Source organism: Neoarius graeffei, chromosome 2 (assembly GCF_027579695.1).
Source record: "Neoarius graeffei isolate fNeoGra1 chromosome 2, fNeoGra1.pri, whole genome shotgun sequence".
Classification (NCBI taxonomy): domain Eukaryota; kingdom Metazoa; phylum Chordata; class Actinopteri; order Siluriformes; family Ariidae; genus Neoarius; species Neoarius graeffei.
In genome coordinates, this window is record NC_083570.1 from 45,933,721 (window position 1) to 45,955,141 (window position 21,421).

Below are 21,421 nucleotides of genomic sequence, written 5' to 3' on the forward strand. Positions count from 1 at the left end.
AAGACATGTCAAATGTTGAAACTGAAATTTTGTTTTTTTGAAAAAAATATGCTCATTTTGAATTTGGTGCCAGCAACATGTTTCAAAAAAAGTTGGGACAGGGACAACAAAAGACTAGAAATGTTGGATAATGTTTTTAAAAAAATAATCTGATTAATTAGCAACAGGTCAGTAACATGATTGGGTATAAAATGAGCATCCCAGAGAGGTTGTCTCTCTAAAGTAAAGATGGGGAGGGGTTCACGGCTCTGAAAGACTGTGTGGGCAAACAGTGCGACAATTTAAGAATGTGCATTGTTTTTATTATTATTTACATTCCTCAATGTAAAACTGCAAAGAATTTGGGCATCACATCATCTAGGGTCCATAACATTTAAAAGATTTAGAGAATCTGGAGAAATCTGTGTGCAAGAGATGAGGCTGAAAACTGACATTGGATGCCTGTCATCTTCAGGCCCTCAGGAAACATTGCATTAAAAGCAGACGCATTCTTTCAGCAAGACAATGCCAAACCGCTTTCTCCACATATTAAAACTGCATGGCTCTGTATTAAGAGTCCAGGTGCTAAACTGGCCTGCCTGCAGTCCAGGCCTGTCTCCCATTTAAAACGAGGGTTATGTATATAACCGCGGTTCTATGAGTTTCGGATGACCGCCAGAGGCGGTGCTTTCAGCACATGGATATCCATCACACGAACGTGCAGGTCGAGTAATAGTAACAACAAAGTCACGTGTGACCTGGGTGACGTGACCCCGGCATAAAAGACCGGTAAACCCAGGAAGTGACCTCTTGGCAAATCTTCTCGTGTACACTCCGAGTGACTGCCAAGCTCTGGCGGTCATCCGAAACTCATAGAACCGCGGTTATATACATAACCCTCGTTCTATTTCGTTTCTACTGACCGCCAGAGGCGGTGCTTTCAGCACATGGATGACTAATACCAACCAGGTCATGAGGAGTGCCTACCCGTACCCAGTGCTGCTGCGACGGGCCTGGAATGACAGCCGTCGCCACAGGATTATGTGGGACGACATTAAGACGGTAAAACCTGGTGAAGGTGCAGCTGGAAGCCCAGGAGGCTGCGCTGCATATGTCTGAAAGGGGCACGCCCTTCAGTGATGCCCATGAGGCTACCACGCCCCGTGCAGAGTGCGCCCTGGCAGCCGGAGGAATCGGGAAGCCACTGTGCCTGTAGGCATGTAATATGGCCTCGACTATCCACTTGGATAGCCTCTGCTTAGAGAGCGCCAGACCCCTCGACGGTCCTGTGTGGCACAGAAACAGGGCGTCACTCCTACGGAAGCCCTCTGTACGCGACACGTACACCCTGAGGGCGCGAACTGGGCACAAAAGTTCCGACCTCTCACCATGGCCCGCCTCGACCGCCGCAAGGCTAAGGGCTGGTTGACGAAGGTAGCAGAGAGGGTCTTTGGGAGGAAAGAGGGGTTAGGCCACAGGGTGACCCCACTGTCGCCGGAGTGCCACTGCAGGCACTCCCCACTGACTGACAGCGCGTGTAGTTCCCCGACGCGCCTCGTCGATGTAATAGCCAGAAGAAAAGCAGTCTTCAGGGAGAGCCATGAAATGTCTGCCGTGAGCAGGGGCTCAGAACGGTGCGTCGCAGAGAGCCTGCAGCACCAATGAAGGTCCCATGTGGGTACCCGGCTCCGTCGGGGGGGGTCTCAACCGGAGAGCACCCTTCAAGAAACGTGCCACCAAGGCGTGGGACCCCACGGTCCTTCCCCCAACTCTGGCATGCTGAGCAGAGATGGCAGCTGCATAGACCTTGATGGTGGCAGGGGTAAGACCCTTATCAAAAGCAGAGACTGGCGGAACAGTCAAATGGTCGGCAGGGGGCAGCATGTAGGCTCCTCCCCCCGAGTTAAGCACCAGTTGGAGAAAAGCCTCCATCTGTTGGCATAGAGGGCATTGGTGGGGGGTGCCCGAGAGCTTGCAATGGTATTGACCACTGCCGGCTCACAAGGACCTCGCAGGGGGTCCGGCCCTTCAGCGGCCATACCCAGAGCTGCAGACGGGCTGGATCCGGGTGCCAGATCTGCCCTCCCAGCTGTGATAGCAGGTCAGTCCTCACTGGCAGGCACCAGGGGTCGCCGTTCAGAAGTTGCAGCAACTTGGGAACCACACTCTGCCCGGCCACCGGGGGGGGCGACAAGCAGCAGCCCGTGGTGGTCCATCGCAACCCTGTGTAGGGTTGGCACGATCAGCAGCAGAGGGGGGGAGGCATACAGCAGTTGCCTCGGCCAAGCATGCGCCAGCGCATCCTGGCCCAGGGGACTGGGCCGTGGAGGCTGAACCACAGAGGGCAGTGTGTCGACTCCCGGCAGGCAAAGAGGTCCACCTCTGCCCTGCCAAAATGTTCCCAGATGGCGAGAACCACCGCTGGGTTGAGTCTCCATTCCCCGGGATCGGGGTCCTGGCGGGACAGCAGATCTGCTGCCCTGTTGGCAGTGCCTGGCAAGTACATGGCACGCAGGCTCAAGAGATGTCGATGGGCCCACCGCAGAAGTTGGCCAGCCACTTCCAAGCACTGGAGGGACTTTGTGCCTCCCTGGTGGTTGATGTAGTACACTACCGTAGCGTTGTCCGTCCGCACCAGAACGTGTCTGCCGGTCAGGCCTAGGAGGAAGTGCTGTAGGCCGAGGAACACAGCCCGTAGCTCCAGCACGTTGATGTGCTGCGCCCGTGCAGCACCGGGTGGAGGTGGAGACCGTTGAACCACCTCTGAAGCGGCATAAGTCCAGAAGTCCCAGCGGGACCAGAGAGGAGGCTGCCGTAAGCATGCCCAGCAGGCGCTGAAAGGTCTTCAGGGCGAGTGACCTACCCCGTCCGAAGCGGCCAAGCAGTAGGCGGATGTTGTGGATCCTTGTCTGGGAGGGAGTTACCATCAACGACCTCGAATCCAGGTGCACGCCCAAGAAAGTCGTCTCCCGGCTGGGCACCAGCGAGCTCTTCTTGTAATTCACCCTGAGCCCCAGCTCTACGACATGCGAGAGCACAGTCGCGATGTTGGTGCGGGCCTGAGCTGCTGACCGTGAACAGACAAGCCAGTCGTCCAGGTAGGGCAGGACACGCAAACCCCTTGCCTGAAGTAGTGCCGATGCCGCTGCCGCACACCCGGTGAACACACGGGGTGCCAGCGATATCCCAAAGGGCAGAACATTGAACTCGAAAGCCTGGCCCTCGAAGGCAAACCGCAGGAACTGCCTGTGGTGTGGCACAATGGGAACATGGAAGTAGGCGTCTTTCAGGCCAAGGTGACAACCAGTCGCCCGCCTGGATGTGGTGTAAGACATCCACTGTACGCAGCATGCGGAATCTCATGGTCCTCAAGTGGGAATTGAGGGACCTCAGGTCGAGGATCGGGCGGATACCGCCGTCCTTCGGAACCAGAAAATACCTGGAGTAGAACCCACCTTGCTGTCTCTGCCTGTCGACGGGAGAGACTGCTCCTTTCTCCAGGAGGGTGGCGATTTCCTGCCGGGGGACGAGGGACTTCCCCGGATGGCTCACGGTGGTGTTGACCCCATGAAACGTGGTGGACGGCGGCAGAACTGGATGCGGTAACCCTCGGTGAGGGTCACCAGCACCCAGGGGTCAACGCTCTCCAGCTTTGGAGCTGTTCGCTGGAAAAGCGGCCGAAAACAAGCCGGCCTCCAGCGGTGAGGACACCGCCCCGGAGGGCTAATCAGCTAACTCCACCGAGCGAGAGCGCTCAGCTTACGGAGTAATAAATCAATATAACGACAAGAAGAAAAGAGTTGGTGGACTTAGCGCAGTTTCTTGGAGGGTGCATAAGCACAGCCCCAACCCTACGGGTAACGAAACTACCACAGCGCTTTGTCCAAATTTCAATCCAACTCGCAACCTGCAAACGCGAGATGATGTAAGAGGTCACTTCCTGGGTTTACCGGTCTTTTATGCCGGGGTCACGGGGTGACGTCACCCAGGTCACACGTGACTTTGTTGTTACTATTACTCGACCTGCACGTTCGTGTGATGGATATCCATGTGCTGAAAGCACCGCCTCTGGCGGTCAGTAGAAACGAAATAGAACATTTGGTGCATTATGAAGTGCAAAATACGATAAAGGAGACCCTGAACTGTTGAGCAACTGAAATTGTGTATCAGGCAAGAATGGGACAACACTTCTCTTTCAAAACTACAGCAATTGGTCTCCTCAGTTCCCAAACGTTTACAGTGTTGTTAAAAGTAGAGGTGATGCAACACAGTGGTAAACATGCCGCTGTCCCAAGTTTTCTGAAACATGTTTCTGACATCAAATTCAAAATGAGCATATGTTTTTCAAAAAACAATTTCTCAGTTTCAACGTTTGATATGTTGTCTTTGTACTATTTTCAGTGAAAATATAGGGTTTCTATGATTTTGCAAATTATCGTATTCTGTTTTTATTCACAATTTACACAGTGTCCCAACTTTTTTGGAATTGGGGATGGACGTGGACGGGGTTGTACAAGAAGTCATTTTGTGCCTTCTATCTGTCCTTGCAGTCCGATTGGCTCTGACGGCTCTAATAGGCGTTGTAGGTGGGGTGGTCCTGGTGATGACTTGGTGGCGGTTCGGCTCGGTGATGGCCTGCGTTGGCGTTGCTGGCCTCATTCTCGGCTTTCTCATCTCCTCCATCATCTTTTTCACGCCACTTGGTACGAAGAGACAAACAACAAACCATAGTTAATTGATGACCTTTGTATGAAATGGTTTTCTCTTCTGCATGATGCATGTATGCTACGCTAATGTCCTCCTTACTCTCATTCCCTCCCCCTAGGTGACCTCCCTGTGTTTCGTCACGGTAATGTGTTCTGGGTGACGTTTAGCTGCATTGTGCTGGTCGTGCCTCTGTTCTTCATCAGATGGCCAAGAGAGGTACTGATCAACATCCCACATACCTTGTAAACGTTTTCTCAAGGGCTCGCTCAGGGTAGTTATTTTATTTGTACTGCAGTATTGGGTCATAAATTTTAGAAAAAGTTGACTTTTACATCTTTGTTCTAGTAGTTCACGTTTAAGATTTTTATGCATGTTTTTTTCTGGGAAAAAAAAAAGAAATTAACATGCAAATTTTACGCAAGTTAATAAAAATAAGCACTACAAATTAAGATGTACAACAACCCATTCGGGAATAATTAAGAAGCAAATAATTTAAAAAAAAAAAAAACACGTGTGTAAGAGAGAGGCATATAGCTGGAATATGAAGTACAATCCAAAAGAACGTAGCAGGTGAAAATATCTTGCACACCAGAAAAAGTTGAGATGGTATGTTGACATTTAAAACTGAAACTGATTTTATGAGTCTCTCACCTGTATTGCTCTTAAAACAATACAATGGCACATCATTTGGGGTTTGTTTGTTTTTTTTCACCTCTCCCCTCTTCCCCTCAAAATGGTTATTTTGATTCTTGCAATACATTTAAAAAAAAAAAAAGTTGGGACGGTAAAGCATTTACCGCTTTTATAATGGTGCCATTCCTTCTCACAACACTTAAGATGTCTAGGGACTGGAAACTTCAAGTGTTTCAGGTGTTTTGTCCTGTTCTTCCTGCAAACATGTCTTAAAGCAATAGTTCGGGATTTTTGACATGAATCTGTATGGCATCCCCGTCAACAGTGTCGTGCAAACACACTGACTTACCCCCGACAGCATCCCGTGAGTCCAGTTCTTGTCTAGTTTTGGTCCAGACGAAAGTAGTCCGGCAAGTTTGTTGGGGTCACGAAAGTAAAACGTTTTTCTTCTCAAAACAGTATGTGTTCAAAAGAGTGATATATTTGCATCACAAAACCGTTGCCAAATAAAAAGTCAGACCTCGCAATTATTTGGCGCTATATTTTGTCTCCCTCGGTATCACTGCGCGCTGTCATGTTGACATCTGCGCAGGAATCAACACCTTTCCCATTGTTTGGCAGTGATTAGGAGTTCAGATCAGCGGCGCTAACAAGCTGCGGCTCCAGCTTCACCTTCTTCCACTTCTCTGGTGGGGTTTACATTAGACCGTATCAGCGGATCATCAGATTAACGTTTTTAAAAACGATTAGCATGCACACAGCAACGCCAATACACGGATGCGCTAATCACATGACTAGCACGTAAGTTCTCATCTCATTATCACTAGCCGCTTTATCCTGTTCTACAGGGTCGCAGGCAAGCTGGAGCCTATCCCAGCTGACTACGGGCGAAAGGCGGGGTACACCCTGGACAAGTCGCCAGGTCATCACAGGGCTGACACATAGACACAGACAACCATTCACACTCACATTCACACCTACGCTCAATTTAGAGTCACCAGTTAACCTAACCTGCGTGTCTTTGGACTGTGGGGGAAACCGGAACACCCGGAGGAAACCCACGCGGACACGGGGAGAACATGCAAACTCTGCACAGAAAGGCCCTCGCCGGCCACGGGGCTCGAACCCGGACCTTCTTGCTGTGAGGCGACAGCGCTAACCACTACACCACCGTGCCGCCCGGCACGTAAGTTGAAATGTGTAATGTGTAAATTTCTCCTCAGCGGGTCGGCTCCGCAGGCATCCTGCGCTCCAAATCACTCCGCCCTGAACAGCGAGTGCCCTCTGGAGGGTGCGCACTCCGGCCCTGCGCAGCTCACAGAGCGCGCGAGTGAAGCGCACGAGCAGTGATTCGGGACTGAGCCGCTGTGTGTGAGATCCCAGTGCATATCGGACATGCGCGTCACTTGCCACTTGCAAGTGGAAGGATGGCAAGCCTAAAGACAATCATAACTACACAATGGGCAGTATTTGCAGTATTTTCATACTTTTTATACTCTTTAATGAAAGGTGATACAAGGCGGAAGTCCGTGCCGTTTTTCAGCAGTTGCGTCACATGACCAGCGCCAGCTAGAGCTGTCCACCCTCTCTCTCTCTGCCCGTTCTAACTCCATCTGGCGAATTTCTTCATCTGTATATTCGGGTTCATAAAGAGATCCCTTTGGCTGTGAGATGAAGTCAATGTTTTCAACGTCGCTGTCGTAGTCAGACATGTTGTCGCTAACTTTGCTAGCAGTAAACAATGAATGAAACAGCCGTGGCTGTCACCTGGCGGCAGCGCGCAGTGATAAGAAGGGAGAGAAAATAGTGCCAAGCGATTTCGAGGTCTGACTTTTTATTTGGCAACGGTTTTGTGATGCAAATATATCACTCTTTTGAACACATACTGTTTTGACACGAAAAACGTTTTACTTTCGTGACCCCAACAAACTTGCCGGACTACTTTCGTCTGGACCAAAACTGGACAAGAACTGGACTCACAGGATGCTGTCGGGGGTAAGTCAGTGTGTTTGCACGACACTATTGATGGGGATGCCATACAGATTCATGTCAAAAATCCCGAACTATCACTTTAAGTTGTGCAACAGTACGGGGTCAACTTTGTCTTTTTTTTTTTTGTTTTGTTTTTGTTTCAAAATTCACCACACATTCTCTGTTGGGGACAGAGAGGACAGACACCCTCTCCTTCCACAGCCCTGCCTTTGTCATGTGTGCAGAATGTGGCTCTGCATTGTCTTGTTGAAATCTCCCTGGGAAAGATGTCGTTTTGAAGGCAGCACATGTTGCTCCAAAATCTTGGTGTACTTCCCTGCATTAATGCTGCCATCACAGAAGTGAAAGTTACCTTTTGCCAAGGGTACGGAGGCAACCCCATGCCATGACAGACCCTGGCTTTTGGACTTGTTGCTGGTAACAGTTTGGATGGTCCTTTTCATCTTTTGGTCTGGAGCACACAGCGTCCATTTCTTCCAAAAAAAAAAAAAAGACCTGGAATACTGATTTGTCGGACCACGAGACGCGTTTCCACTGTGTGATGGTCCGTCCTGGATGTCTCTGAGCTCAGAGAAGTCAATGGCACTTCTGGACACAGTTTAATATAAGGCTTCCCTTTTGGACAGTAAAGTTTTAACTGGCATTTGTAGATGTAACTGTGTATTGTGCTTCATAAAGGTTTGCCAAAGTAATCCCGAGCCCATGTGGTTATATCAGCTATAGATGAATGATAGTTCTTGATGCAGTGCTGTCGGAGGGATCAGAGATCACAGGTATTCAGCTTAGGCTTGTGCCCTTTCCCTTTACATGCTGAAATTCCTCCAGATACCTTGAATTGTTTTGTTTTAATGAGATTATGCAGTGTAGAGGGTGAAATATCCAAATCACTTCCCATCTTGCTTTGAGGAACGTTTTTTTTTTTTTTCTTTTCAACATTTTCAATAATTTTCGTACACATTTGTTGACAAACTGGAGATCCTTGGCCCATCATTGCTCCTCAAAGACTAGGACTTTCCCGGACACTGATTTTATACCAAATCATGATTACAATCGCCTGTTGACATCCCCAGTTTCAAATCACATCGTTTATTTAATTGTTTGACCTCATTACTAGCCTTAAATTGCCCCATCCCAACTTTTTTTTTTTTTGGAATGTGTTGCAGGAATGGATGTATATTAACAAATGAAATGAAGTTGACTAGACAAAACGCACAATATTTTGGGTTCATTCTGTCTGCAATGAAATACAAGTCAACATTCCCCCCCCCCCCCCCCCCAATCACTTGTTTTTAATCTGCATTTTACATACCATCCCAAATTTTTCTTATACGTAAGTAATTGGATTAAGCAAATATATACCGTATTTATCCTAATAAACGCGCCCGGGCGCGATGCAAAACATGAAGGGGGAGCGTCAATTTCGACCCTTAAATGACAAAAATCGAACATGACAAAATCATCGGAATTTAAAACATTTATTTTGAAACACATGAAAATACAGTTATATGTCCAAAAAGTCAGTTAAACAATGTCCAGCTCGCTTATAAGGATAACATTGGTAAGTAAACTATTTGTAGTGACGTCACAATTCACGTCATCGTCGATGTTTATGAGCTCTCAAAACAAAATGTCGTCCTCAAAACGATCCTTCGCCGCTAGTTTTAAGTTAAAGGTTGTAGAACTGGCAGAGCAGAAAGGCAAACACTTAGCTGCAAAAACATTTAATGTTCACCGTAAACGTGTACAAGAGTGGTGCAAACAAAAGGTACGTCTCCACCCGTATTGATATCCGCAGCGGAGTGAATGTCCGTATTTTATACTGTCCATGTTTACTAACGCGATTTCCGGTAAAAAAAATCAGCGGTGAAATTGAACGTCTCTGTTGTGGTTTGTTGGATTTAAACTTTGTTAAATGAGGAAAATGGTTGGTAAATACTATTCTAGCTCTGAAAATCGTGGAGGCGCGTCAAATAGGGAGGGCGCTTCTATAAGGATAAATACGGTAATTGTTAAACCAATCATTTCAAACTTGAAAGTCTTGTTCTTTTGGCAAAATAGAAGTAATATAATTTTAAGTTTAAGCACTTTCTTGTATTCACTGCCAACTGAATAAAAAAAAAAAAAAGTAAAGCTTTAAATTAGTAAAATCATAGGCTTAATTTTATTTGGTTTATTGTAACTTTTTTTTAATAGTAAAATATAAACTCATTTGACTAGATTTAAGATCTTTTTCACTTGTCGTTTTTTTCTGGAGTGTTACTAAAGGAGTTTTGAATCTACATGTTAAAATTGAAAGCATTTCTAATGATTGTTTGTATTGGGGGAACTCTCCCACTCAGACAAAAGTCTTCAGAAATTCTGTTTAAAAACCAGAGCATGCAGGATTCTACCGTAATATACGGGATGAGCTGAAGTGTGTGTGTGTGTGTGTGTGTTTTTAGGGTAATATATTAACATGCGGGGTGGTGGGAGCATACATGGTAGTGCTGGCTGTGAACTCCTACACCTACACCAGCCTGTCCTACATCACGCTGGACGTCCTCAAACGCTTCCTCAATGACGACTTCAGCAGAGCTTTCATATCCGTACCGCTGCAGAACATCGGTGAGATGATTTACACCCCACACACCGGCTCTCGCAGCTCCACTGTGCATGAAAACCTATAGTGTGCGATTCAATGGTGAGCCGTTACTGTTAGAGCTGGGACTTGAGCTCTGCCAAAACTTGGCCAGACACCAGCAAAGCAACAGGGCAAGGGATTAGCAGCAGGCTGTCAGGTAGCGCTGTTGTTCATTTTTAAAGTAACTAGGTAAATTACACAGGGAAATTAATACTTGCACTGTGTTCCAAATTATTATGCAAATCAGATTTTCCTAAATTATCTATATTAATGGCAGTCATCATGATTTTCCAGTCATCAACCATTAGAGTACAATTCAAATGTTTTTGAATGAACCTCCCAATGATAACAGTAAATTTTTAAGAAATAAAAAACACAAATGCACCCAAAATGCATGTTCCAAATTATTACGCACAACTGAGTTTCCAAACATTTTGTCATAAAGAACAAAAAATGGTCATGTGTGAAATTAGAAACATTAGCAGGTCATGACTAACTGAAATCAAACACTATTTAAATCAAAACATTATCACAAGTGAAGTCACATCTGAACATAGGACCCCTTGTTGAAAAGGACCTTCTCAAGTCTTCCATCCATTGAATTTCAGTTTTTGGATAGTATCTGCTGGAACTGCCTCACATGAGGACAGAATAGCCTCCCAGAGCTGTTGTTGAGATGTGAACTGCCTCCCACCATCATAAACACTTCTCTTGATGATGCTCCAAAGGTTCTCAATAGGGTTGAGGTCAGGGGAGGATGGGGGCCACACCATAAGTTTGTCTCCTTTGATGCCCATTGCAGCCAATGATGCAGATGTATTCTTTGCAGCATGACATGGTGCATTATCAGTGTTGCCAGATATTGCTAACATTTTCCACCCCAAAATATGTTCAAAACCAGCCAAAAAGCACCTAAACCTGCCCAATCTGGCAACACTGATTTGTCATGCATGAAAATGATCTTGTTTCGAAAAGCACGATTCTTCCTTTTGAACCATGGCAGGAAGTGTTCTTTGAGGAACTCCACATACGTTATGGATGGCATCTTCACGCCGTCAGGGATCCTAAAAGGGCCGACAATCTCTCTCCCCATGATTCCAGCCCAAAACATCACTCCACCACCTCCTTGTTGGCGCCGTAGCCTTGTTTGCATGGGGTGGCCGTCAACCAACCATCCACTACTCCATCCATCTGGACCATCGAGGGTTGCACGACATTAATCAGTGAACAGAACAGTTTTGAAGTCAGTCTTCATGTATTGCCTGGCCCACTGGAGCCGTTTCTGCTTGTGGATAGGGGAGGTCGAAACGATGGCTTACGCACCACTGCAAACCCCTGGAGGACCCTGCATCTTGTTGGAGGCACCAGCAGCTTCAAAAACTTGTCTGCTGCTATGACGGGGCATTTTTACAGCTGCTCTTTTGATCCAACGTATTTGCCTGTAGGAAAGAGTCCTGGATTTTCCATTATCAGCACGCACACGTGTGTGCTCTGAATCAGCTACATACTTCTTGATCGTGTGATGATTGCGATGAAGTCTCTTGGCAATTTTGATTGTTGCCATGCCTTGACCCAAACATTCAACTATTTGTTGCTTTTCAGCAGCCAACAGGTCCTTTTTCTTGCCCATTTTGGTTGAAAATGGTAGCCTGCTTAATAATGTGGGACAACCTTCTTTAGTAGTTTCCCCTTTAATTGGACTCACCTGCCAAACTAATTAGCACAGGTGTCTTCAATTGGTTTCAGTGATGTATAGAGCCCTGATACACATCACCATTCATGAGTTTAACTGACAAACAAAAAATATCTTACCTTACCACTCAAACACTTGTTGCATAATAATTTGGAACACAGTGTAAGTCTGAGTGGAAAAATAGTGCGTGGAAGAAGAAATCTTAGTTTCTCGGTCGTTAATCTGTGCTAATTGCTCTCGGTAGCACTCTCTTGACCACTTCATTAGCATTCGTTAACCCTACTGATGAACGCTACACTAACTGGAAGGTGACTTCACTGCTGTACTGACTCGCGATTAAGCTAGTGTTGATCTTCGAGAAAGCCTAGGGTGATTCTTAAAATTTTTGGTCCCTCACGCTATAAATCAAAATCTGACTTGGCTAATTCATCGGTCACTTCCTACATAAACATACACTGCCATGGCCTTCTGTCCCGGTAATGACGTCCTATCCAGTGATTGAGCCAGCTCGAAACTCTTCTCAGCCTGGACACGCCAGTCAATCTCCTTTGGATAACTTGATTTTAATGTTTTCAGGACCGTGACCCTTTCATTTCTGAAGCAGGTCTGATATTAAATGAGGCCGAAGAGAATTATAATGAAAGATTAAATATAACATTTGAAATGCTGATATGTTTTTTTTTTTTTTTTTAATGTATAGTTGAAATGTCTGATGCTGATTTTCTGTCTGTTTAGACTTCATCCTGATCAGCGTGTGGGCGATCCTGGCGGTGCTGGGCATCGCGCTGCAGCTGTACAGAGAGCGCTCGCGGCCGTTCTTCCCTCCAAGCCCATACATTCTGTGGCGCCAGGAGCGTGAACGCCGCAAGACTAACGTGTTAGACCCGAGCCACCACACGCCATCTCTGCCCGCCCGCCTGCTCGCCCGCGTCCGCCAGCTCACTCGCCATCAAGAGCCTGCTGGAGAGCGTACTCCCCTGCTCCTCTGACCAGTGTGACTCCGTCCTGCTGCGATTATTCACAGTGGGGGGTGGCTTTACAGATACAGAATAGGACACAGACTCAGGGCCCACTGTATGTGATTTATTTACACACTTTACCAACTCCTCAGACTTTTCAGCTACAGATTATAGATCTCTAGCAGGTGATGACAGTATGATTTTTGGTTAACAGCTCTTGAATGTAGACAGTGATCTTGATCATATGATGTGATTTAAGTTACTTAAAGACTCGTTTATAACGTGGTAAATACAGGACTGATCTGACCCTAAACGAAGGTCTTCGGTCATCTGAATGAACTGATACGAGATCTCGATCATAACCCAGAGCTGACCATTTTAAGTCCGATTGAAATGTGAGTTGGAGTTAAATTTTTTTTTTTTTTTAAGCCTGTCTTTCACATTCATTATAAATGATTCCCTAAAGACCTTAATATGACGACAAGCTTGAGCAATTTTTAAAACTTTGTTTACATATAAAGTCAAAGTGCAACGTTTAAGTATTTTAAAGCATTGGGTGACTTAACCAAAAGCAAAAATCTCACTGAGAAGACGAAAGAGGAACCATCACTTTATTTCATGCACTCTGTTCAGAGATATGAATGCTGCCAGGCTTTTAGGAAATCAAGTTTAAGACTACTGAATTTCAGGGGGGGAAAAGCCTGAGCAAGCCAAATTCAAGGAAGATGAAAACGTCCAATTTCCTTTAAAAAAAAAAGTAACCCCAAACCTCTGCAGACCAACTTTTCTTCATGACTCGCACATCTGTTTTCTCAACCCAGCTCTCCCTTCCATTAACCATCACCAATACCAGTTCAACCAGTAATTTATTAATTTTTGTTTCTGACGGTTTTTTTGTTTTCCGAACAGAAAGATGTAGCATTTTACTCTGAAGGTACCACGGTGTGTGTGTTTTTGGGACTCTTTTTTATTATTATTATTATTATTTTTTTTTTTTAAATAATTAGGAGGATGGTATCTTATGGGTTTGGTTTTCATGACTATGTTCTCACTACCTGAGCACCTATTTAAAGAAAACACTGATTGGTTAATGCTGAAACGGTTTCTCTGTTCCCTTCCGGTCCTCATGTGGGTGGTTTATAAATCCCCCAGACGCGAGTCCTGTGAGAGGATTGGGGTCATGGAACAATATCCGATATAAAGTTTGGGTGCCAATTTCTTGTCTCAGGGCTTTTGGAATAACGCCCCTTAGCGAGGTGGCCTACTGTGAGCACGTGTTTGTCTGCAGTGTTTATAGTTTCTTATACAAGTTGCAATAATATCTATAATTATATTTTAAAACTGCTTACATGTTATGGCTGTTATTTATGGTTGTTTTTTCGCAAAATATTGGATATGAAACTTTTGTAATAGCTAAAGATAATAAAGTTTTTTGTGCAATGATATTGGGTAATTTGGATTAATCACTTTCTACTGCAGGACTCGTTTGAAACAGGACGTGGCCCATACGTTAATCTCACTGTAAGACTGTAATAAGTGATGCCTGTATTATTAATCTTCCTGTCGCTCTAAGTGACGAAGCTTAATTAGGGTTCTTACTCCAACACACACTTGTCAGAACTGCACTCCCCCCTTCTTTTACACTTTTTTTTTTTTCGTAAGGCCCTGGCAACCACCTGGAACACCATTTGGTTTGGTTGTGATCAAACGTACAGCTTTTTAACTAAGTTTTTGAATTTTTATAATAAACGCCCATCCTCTGTCACTTTACCACCTCTTCATCTCCATTCTTTTCTTTACGCTTCCTTATTTTACGCTTTCTTTACTGTATTTCATTTAGTAAGGCACTCGCAACCACCACCTCAAATACCATAACCTCACAACTCTAGCAACCATCTGGATTACGCCCAGGTCAGACAGCAGGCTGCAACTAGTTTAACTACAACCCCGATTCCAAAAAAGTTGGGACAAAGTACAAATTGTAAATAAAAACGGAATGCAATAATTTACAAATCTCAAAAACTGATATTGTATTCACAATAGAACATAGACAACATATCAAATGTCGAAAGTGAGACATTTTGAAATTTCATGCCAAATATTGGCTCATTTGAAATTTCACGACGGCAACACATCTCAAAAAAAGTTGGGACAGGGGCAATAAGAGGCTGGAAAAGTTAAAGGTACAAAAAAGGAACAGCTGGAGGACCAAATTGCAACTCATTAGGTCAATTGGCAATAGGTCATTAACATGACTGGGTATAAAAAGAGCATCTTGGAGTGGCAGCGGCTCTCAGAAGTAAAGATGGGAAGAGGATCACCAATCCCCCTAATTCTGCGCCCACAAATAGTGGAGCAATATCAGAAAGGAGTTCGACAGTGTAAAATTGCAAAGAGTTTGAACATATCATCATCTACAGTGCATAATATCATCAAAAGATTCAGAGAATCTGGAAGAATCTCTGTGCGTAAGGGTCAAGGCCGGAAAACCATACTGGGTGCCCGTGATCTTCGGGCCCTTAGACAGCACTGCATCACATACAGGCATGCTTCTGTATTGGAAATCACAAAATGGGCTCAGGAATATTTCCAGAGAACATTATCTGTGAACACAATTCACCGTGCCATCCGCCGTTGCCAGCTAAAACTCTATAGTTCAAAGAAGAAGCCGTATCTAAACATGATCCAGGAGCGCAGACGTCTTCTCTGGGCCAAGGCTCATTTAAAATGGACTGTGGCAAAGTGGAAAACTGTTCTGTGGTCAGACGAATCAAAATTTGAAGTTCTTTATGAAGAAGAAACCTTTATTCATCGCATGCACACTTCAAGCACAGTGAAATTCATCCTCTGCATTTAACCCATCTGAAGCAGTGAACACACGCACACAGCCAGAGCAGTGGGCAGCCCAGAGCACCCGGGGAGCAGTCAGGGGTCAGGTACCTTGCTCAAGGGCACCTCAGCCCAAGGCTGCCCCATGTCAACCTAACTGCATGTCTTTGGACTGTGGGGGAAACCGGAGCACCCGGAGGAAACCCACGCAGACACGGGGAGAACATGCAAACTCCACACAGAAAGGCCCTCACCGGCCGCTGGGTTCAAACCCGGAACCTTCTTGCTGTGAGGCGACAGCGCTAACCACTACGCCACCATGCTGCCCGGTTTTATGGAAATCAGGGACGCCGTGTCATTCGGACTAAAGAGGAGAAGGACGACCCGAGTTGTTATCAGCGCTCAGTTCAGAAGCCTGCATCTCTGATGGTATGGGGTTGCATTAGTGCGTGTGGCATGGGCAGCTTACACATCTGGAAAGACACCATCAATGCTGAAAGGTATATCCAGGTTCTAGAGCAACATATGCTCCCATCCAGACGACGTCTCTTTCAGGGAAGACCTTGCATTTTCAAGTTCAAGTCAACTTTATTGTCAAATATGCTATACATGCTCGACATACAGCACAGATGAAATATCAGTCCTCTCTGACCCACGGTGCAAACTGGCAATGCAATAAATAAAAATAGAATAATTGAAAAAAAAAACAATATAAACAGTATAAACACTCTAGATAGGAACTAGACAGACTAAACACTCAAACAATATAAACAGTATAAACACTCTAGATATGAACTAGACTAAACACTCATACACACACATAAATTGGTACAAATAACCAAACAGTCAAGGGCACTTGAGGTATAGCAGGTAAACATGAAACATGAAATAAGCAGAATAAACAAACTAGCAGCTGTTAAGATGAGGTAGTGCGGAATAGTGCAAATGAGCGAGGTAAAGTGAGATGTGCGGTCCCTGAGTTCAGTGTGTTAATGAACGATGAGATGTGTGTGTGTGACAATGCCAAACCACATGCTGCATCAATTACAGCATTATGGCTGTGTAGAAGAAGGGTCCGGGTACTGAACTGGCCAGCCTGCAGTCCAGATCTTTCACCCATAGAAAACATTTGGCGCATCATAAAACGGAAGATACGACAAAAAAGACCTAAGACAGTTGAGCAACTAGAATCCTACATTAGACAAGAATGGGTTAACATTCCTATCTCTAAACTTGAGCAACTTGTCTCCTCAGTCCCCAGACGTTTACAGACTGTTGTAAAGAGAAAAGGGGATGTCTCACAGTGGCAAACATGGCCTTGTCCCAACTTTTTTGAGATGTGGTGTTGTCATGAAATTTAAAATCACCTAATTTTTCTCTTTAAATGATACATTTTCTCAGTTTAAACATTTGATATGTCATCTATGTTCTATTCTGAATAAAATATGGAATTTTGAAACTTCCACATCATTGCATTCCGTTTTTATTTACAATTTGTACTTTGTCCCAACTTTTTTGGAATCGGGGTTGTACATGTCTACCTGTGATAGCTAACAAAATCGCAGGTAGATGCAAGACTGGTCTTACGATGACGCAGAGGGTCTTTAGTAGAGGCAATGGATCACGATCTGTTCGCATTTCAGCTGCGATTCGCTTCCAATCGGTGCAGGTTGATGCATGTAGAGACAGGCGGTCGTGCAACGCTTGAGCGACCAATCGCAGGTTGAAGCAGGGGAAGACAAGTCTTTAGAGATGGCTGTGATGCATCACAGGTAGACACAGACTGCACCTGTAAATAGTTTACAACAACCTGCGAGCAGTCTTGTGGCTTTTTATTTTTTTTAAAGGTTTTCTGTGCACTGCGTCAACCTGCGTCTGCTTCCAACTGGTTGATTTCAGCTTAAAAACTCTGCGTCTTGCAATACGTCTGACCACAATGAAGGATTTGATGCAAAATGCCTGCGTCCACCTGCGATCAGTCACCACCGCAGCATGCATCTTTCTGCTGTCTAACTTGGGCATTACCAAAAGCAACAGACAAGCCATTTTTTGCTTTTTATTACAACCTCTGACTAAAAATATGGACTCGCTGCTCTTGCATGCATGTTCAGCTCTTTTTAATCACTTTTATTTTAAGACTGAGGGCTTGCAGAGCTTATCGAGCTGCTCTAGCCGATTGAAAGGAAACATGGCCCCAACAACAGAGTGGTCAGTCAAAATAACTGATGATAAAACTCCCTCGAGAATGTAATTCAGTACAGAGTGTGGCAAAAAGATGTTGGTTGTTCCCAATCAGCTGTGTCTCAAATTTTTGGAGCAAGTACAAACAAAACGGGAAGGTTTGTAATAGGAAAGCATCAGGACAGAAAACTCAAAGCGATCGTGTCTTAAATACAACAAAAACAGACAGAAACAGGAGTCAGTGTTATGACTGAACTGTAAGAAATTGGCTGAAGGAAATGGGATTTACATCCAGAAACGCCAAACGGAAACCATCACCGCCTAAACAGAAGAAAACGAGGTTGCAGTTGGCTGAAGAGAAGCCGTCATCACACTGCAAAAAAAAAAAAAAATCTTAGGAAGTTTATTTGTCTATTTTCAAGTCAAAACATCTAGCCACCCTTATTATAAGACATAGTTGCCCAACAAGCAAAACCTCATTTAGCTAGAAAGGCTAGTTTTTAGACAGTCCATCTTGAAACTCTTGAATAGACAAAATGTCTTGAAAAAGTCTTATTTGGAGCACCTTTGAAAATAAAACAAGTTTTTTTTAAAACAAGTACGAACATTTTGGACATTTGTCAAATGCGGTTCAGCGTTTCAAGAAAAAAAAAAGTATGCTTGTTTTGGGAATAAATGAACTTTACTGAAATCTTTGAATCTTTCATTACAATTCAATTCCACCTTACAGATCCTACGTTTACTGCGACTGTTTTCTCAGTCATTCAGAGTGAGCTCCTTCTAGATGCTGTACAGACTCTAGACCAGACAAGTGCCTTCAGAAAGGCTATGAGTGAGTGGAGGGCGTTTTAGTGAGGGCTTTTTGGAATGCTGCGAGTTAAGTTCAGTGTTTTGTTTTTTTGTGCCTGATCTTGTAAACCCCTCGTACACATGAATAGTCAGTGCCCCCAAAATGCACTGCTGCTTTGGCGTTGTGTAAGCACTGCAAGTCAAAATGCGTAGACTTTTTTTTTTGGTGCCTGAGGTCCTGGGGAAGTGGAATCTTAAGAGATGTTTTAATATTTGAATGTTGAAATGGGAAAAAAAATAAACTTGTTGCAATGCTACACGTGTCGTCAACTTGATTCAAGACAGTCTCTGGTCTCGTATCTAGAGTATTTTACAAAAGGAGAATCTTTTAAGCGAGCAATGCTTAGTTGTAGAATTTAACAATCCTAATATTAGTATATTTATCTTAAATTCAGTTTTTACTGCTAAGACTTTGTCATGAATTTAAGTGAAATACCCTTAAAATGAAATAAATAAAAATGACTTGAATGGCTAAATGTAAGAAGTACGATCTTGTTATAAGAACTATTTTGAGTTAATCAGATCTCGAATAATAAGTTCCCCAATCTTATTTTGGAATTATTTCATCTAAAAACAGGTTAGATTTTTCATCTTACTTTAAGAAATCTTACCAAGTCAAATTTGACTAGTTCCACTGGCAGATTTTTTTTCACCTGATTCAAGCAAATATGCTTTGTTTTAATCTTTTATTTCTTATTTTTGAAAGGCCATTTTTTGCAGTGCATGGACTGGGGATGAAAGTGATGAATCACGAATCTGCACTGGTTGAGGAGACGGTGCTGGAGCTTTCGTCTGGTGGTGTTCCAACGAAACCTATAAAGATGACCGTCTGAAGAAAATAAGCACGTTTGTGTAATCATTGACGTGGAGTTGCAAGTCGTTTATTTTTATAGTGCTTTTAACATTGTCGCAAAGCAGCTTTACAGAAAGTTAAAGACTTTAAACCTGAGCTGATTTTATCCCTAATCTATCCCCAATGAGCGCGCCTGTGGCGACGGTGGCAAGGAAAAACTCCCTCAGACGACATGAAGAAACCTCGAGATGTCAGGTAAAGGAGCAGGGGAGATGGCAGTCGTTAGCACTACAGGCAGGGGCACCGCCAGAAATTTTGGGCCCCCCAACTTTGCCCACCCTCATCACAATTGCACTATTGTCATTATTTGACTTTTGATAGCCCATGGACCTTGAGTTTGTGACTTTGTTATTACATTTTATGTATTAACCTACCAGGGACTAGATGAAAACTGGTCAGTGACTAATTCTGGTGCATTTACAACCACAAATGAAAATTCAAGATTTTGCCACATGCCTTCTTGTGCTAGGACAATTGGTAGTGAAATGTGTGATGTGACTGCTAATAAATCATAGAAAAAGCCTCATCAGGCTGCTGCATCATGACCTGATGAGGGGCCTGGCTCTGTTATCAGCAATGCATGCAAGTTAGTTAATGCATGAAAAAGTTTGATGCATTCAAGTTTGATGCATTTAAATGAACTCCATACTCAGTAGCCTTACAAATGTTACCCATAAAAGACAGGAGACATCTTATTATAAATTTATTTCAAAGTGACACGGAGTGACATTTCAATTTGATCAATTACGTACGTATTTCTTCATATGTTGTAACCTCTAGCCCTCTTTGATGTGTGCTGCGCTTTCTCCAGCTCCTCAATTTGAAACCAATGGTTTAGAACATGTGAACATTCCACACACGTAACCATGTCAAACACTTGACTGGTGTCCGTTATTAGCAACACTTTAATCTAACAAACTGTATCATTAAAATCTTCAATCCTAAAGCATTTATGGTTTGTATTGCTGCTTACCTCCTTCTCCAAAGGGGGGTTCAGTGGTTTGGTTGGGCGGAGGTCCCCCTGAGGCTGAATCTGTGCATATTTAGGGCACCCCATTAGATATGAAACTGGTTATTAGCACCAGCATAACGTAATATTTCATCTTATCACACAAGTCAGTTCAGTTATTAAAATGGAAAAAATGTCACTGTACAAACTGTCAAAGTGTTCTCTTGATAGGCTAATCCAACCACGTTCATACTGTTCATTTACCATTCGCTAATATTTTGAACACACGTGAGCGATAGGGCGGCACGTGGTGTAGTGGTTAGCGCTGTCGCCTCACAGCAAGAAGGTCTGGGTTCAAGCCCCGTGGCCGGCGAGGGCCTTTCTGTGCGGAGTTTGCATGTTCTCCCCGTGTCCGCGTGGGTTTCCTCCGGGTGCTCCGGTTTCCCCCACAGTCCAAAGACATGCAGGTTAGGTTAACTGGTGACTCTAAATTGACCGTAGGTGTGAATGTGAGTGTGAATGGTTGTCTGTGTCTATGTGTCAGCCCTGCGATGACCTGGCGACTTGTCCAGGGTGTACCCCGCCTTTCGCCCGTAGTCAGCTGGGATTGACTCCAGCTCGTCTGCGACCCTGTAGAACAGGATAAAGCGGCTACAGATAATGAGATGAGATGTGAGCGATAGCTACCTTTCTTTGGGAAAAACTGAGTGACCAGTTGCCTGCCTCTCCAGTCCCTCTCAGCTTTCAGCTGCCTTTCTTTACGTTTTTGACAGCCACTCTTCATATTTAGCGATCATAGACTGTACGCACTCCACTGCTGGCTGGCTGGCTGCTGCACCGCGACACAGCAGCAAGTAGCGTTGCACTGATCAGCACACAGATTTAACACGTCGCGCTTCTATCAGAACTGGACCGTACCATTTCGCAAAAGGGGGAGGGTTAAATGACAATATGTTGAAGAACTCAAGAAATAGACAACCTTGTTCAATTAGCTCATTTTACCAGATGGAATATTGCATTGTTGTTATTTCAAAAGTCTTATTAAAATCATTAAAAGCATATTATCAGCCCCTTAAAGGGCCCCATGGCAGTGCTGGGCCCCTAGAATTGTTCTAACCTTTCCCCCCCTGGCGGCACCCATGACTACAGGGGTACAGTGAAAGTAGGTTTGGTGATG

At 44.5% G+C, this 21,421-nt stretch overlaps 1 protein-coding gene across 1 annotated transcript in view; it reads left to right on the forward strand.

The window, feature by feature from the left end:
- Nucleotides 1–14,026, forward strand: part of tm7sf3 (transmembrane 7 superfamily member 3) — a 51,476-nt gene extending 37,450 nt beyond the window's left edge. Inside the window, exons 9-12 of the mRNA XM_060914318.1 lie at nucleotides 4,530–4,682; nucleotides 4,805–4,902; nucleotides 9,753–9,915; nucleotides 12,360–14,026. Of these exons, the coding sequence (XP_060770301.1) occupies nucleotides 4,530–4,682; nucleotides 4,805–4,902; nucleotides 9,753–9,915; nucleotides 12,360–12,613 (668 nt within the window). The 3' untranslated portion in view covers nucleotides 12,614–14,026. The remainder of the gene's footprint in view (nucleotides 1–4,529; nucleotides 4,683–4,804; nucleotides 4,903–9,752; nucleotides 9,916–12,359) is intronic.
- The last annotated feature ends 7,395 nt before the right edge of the window (nucleotides 14,027–21,421 follow it).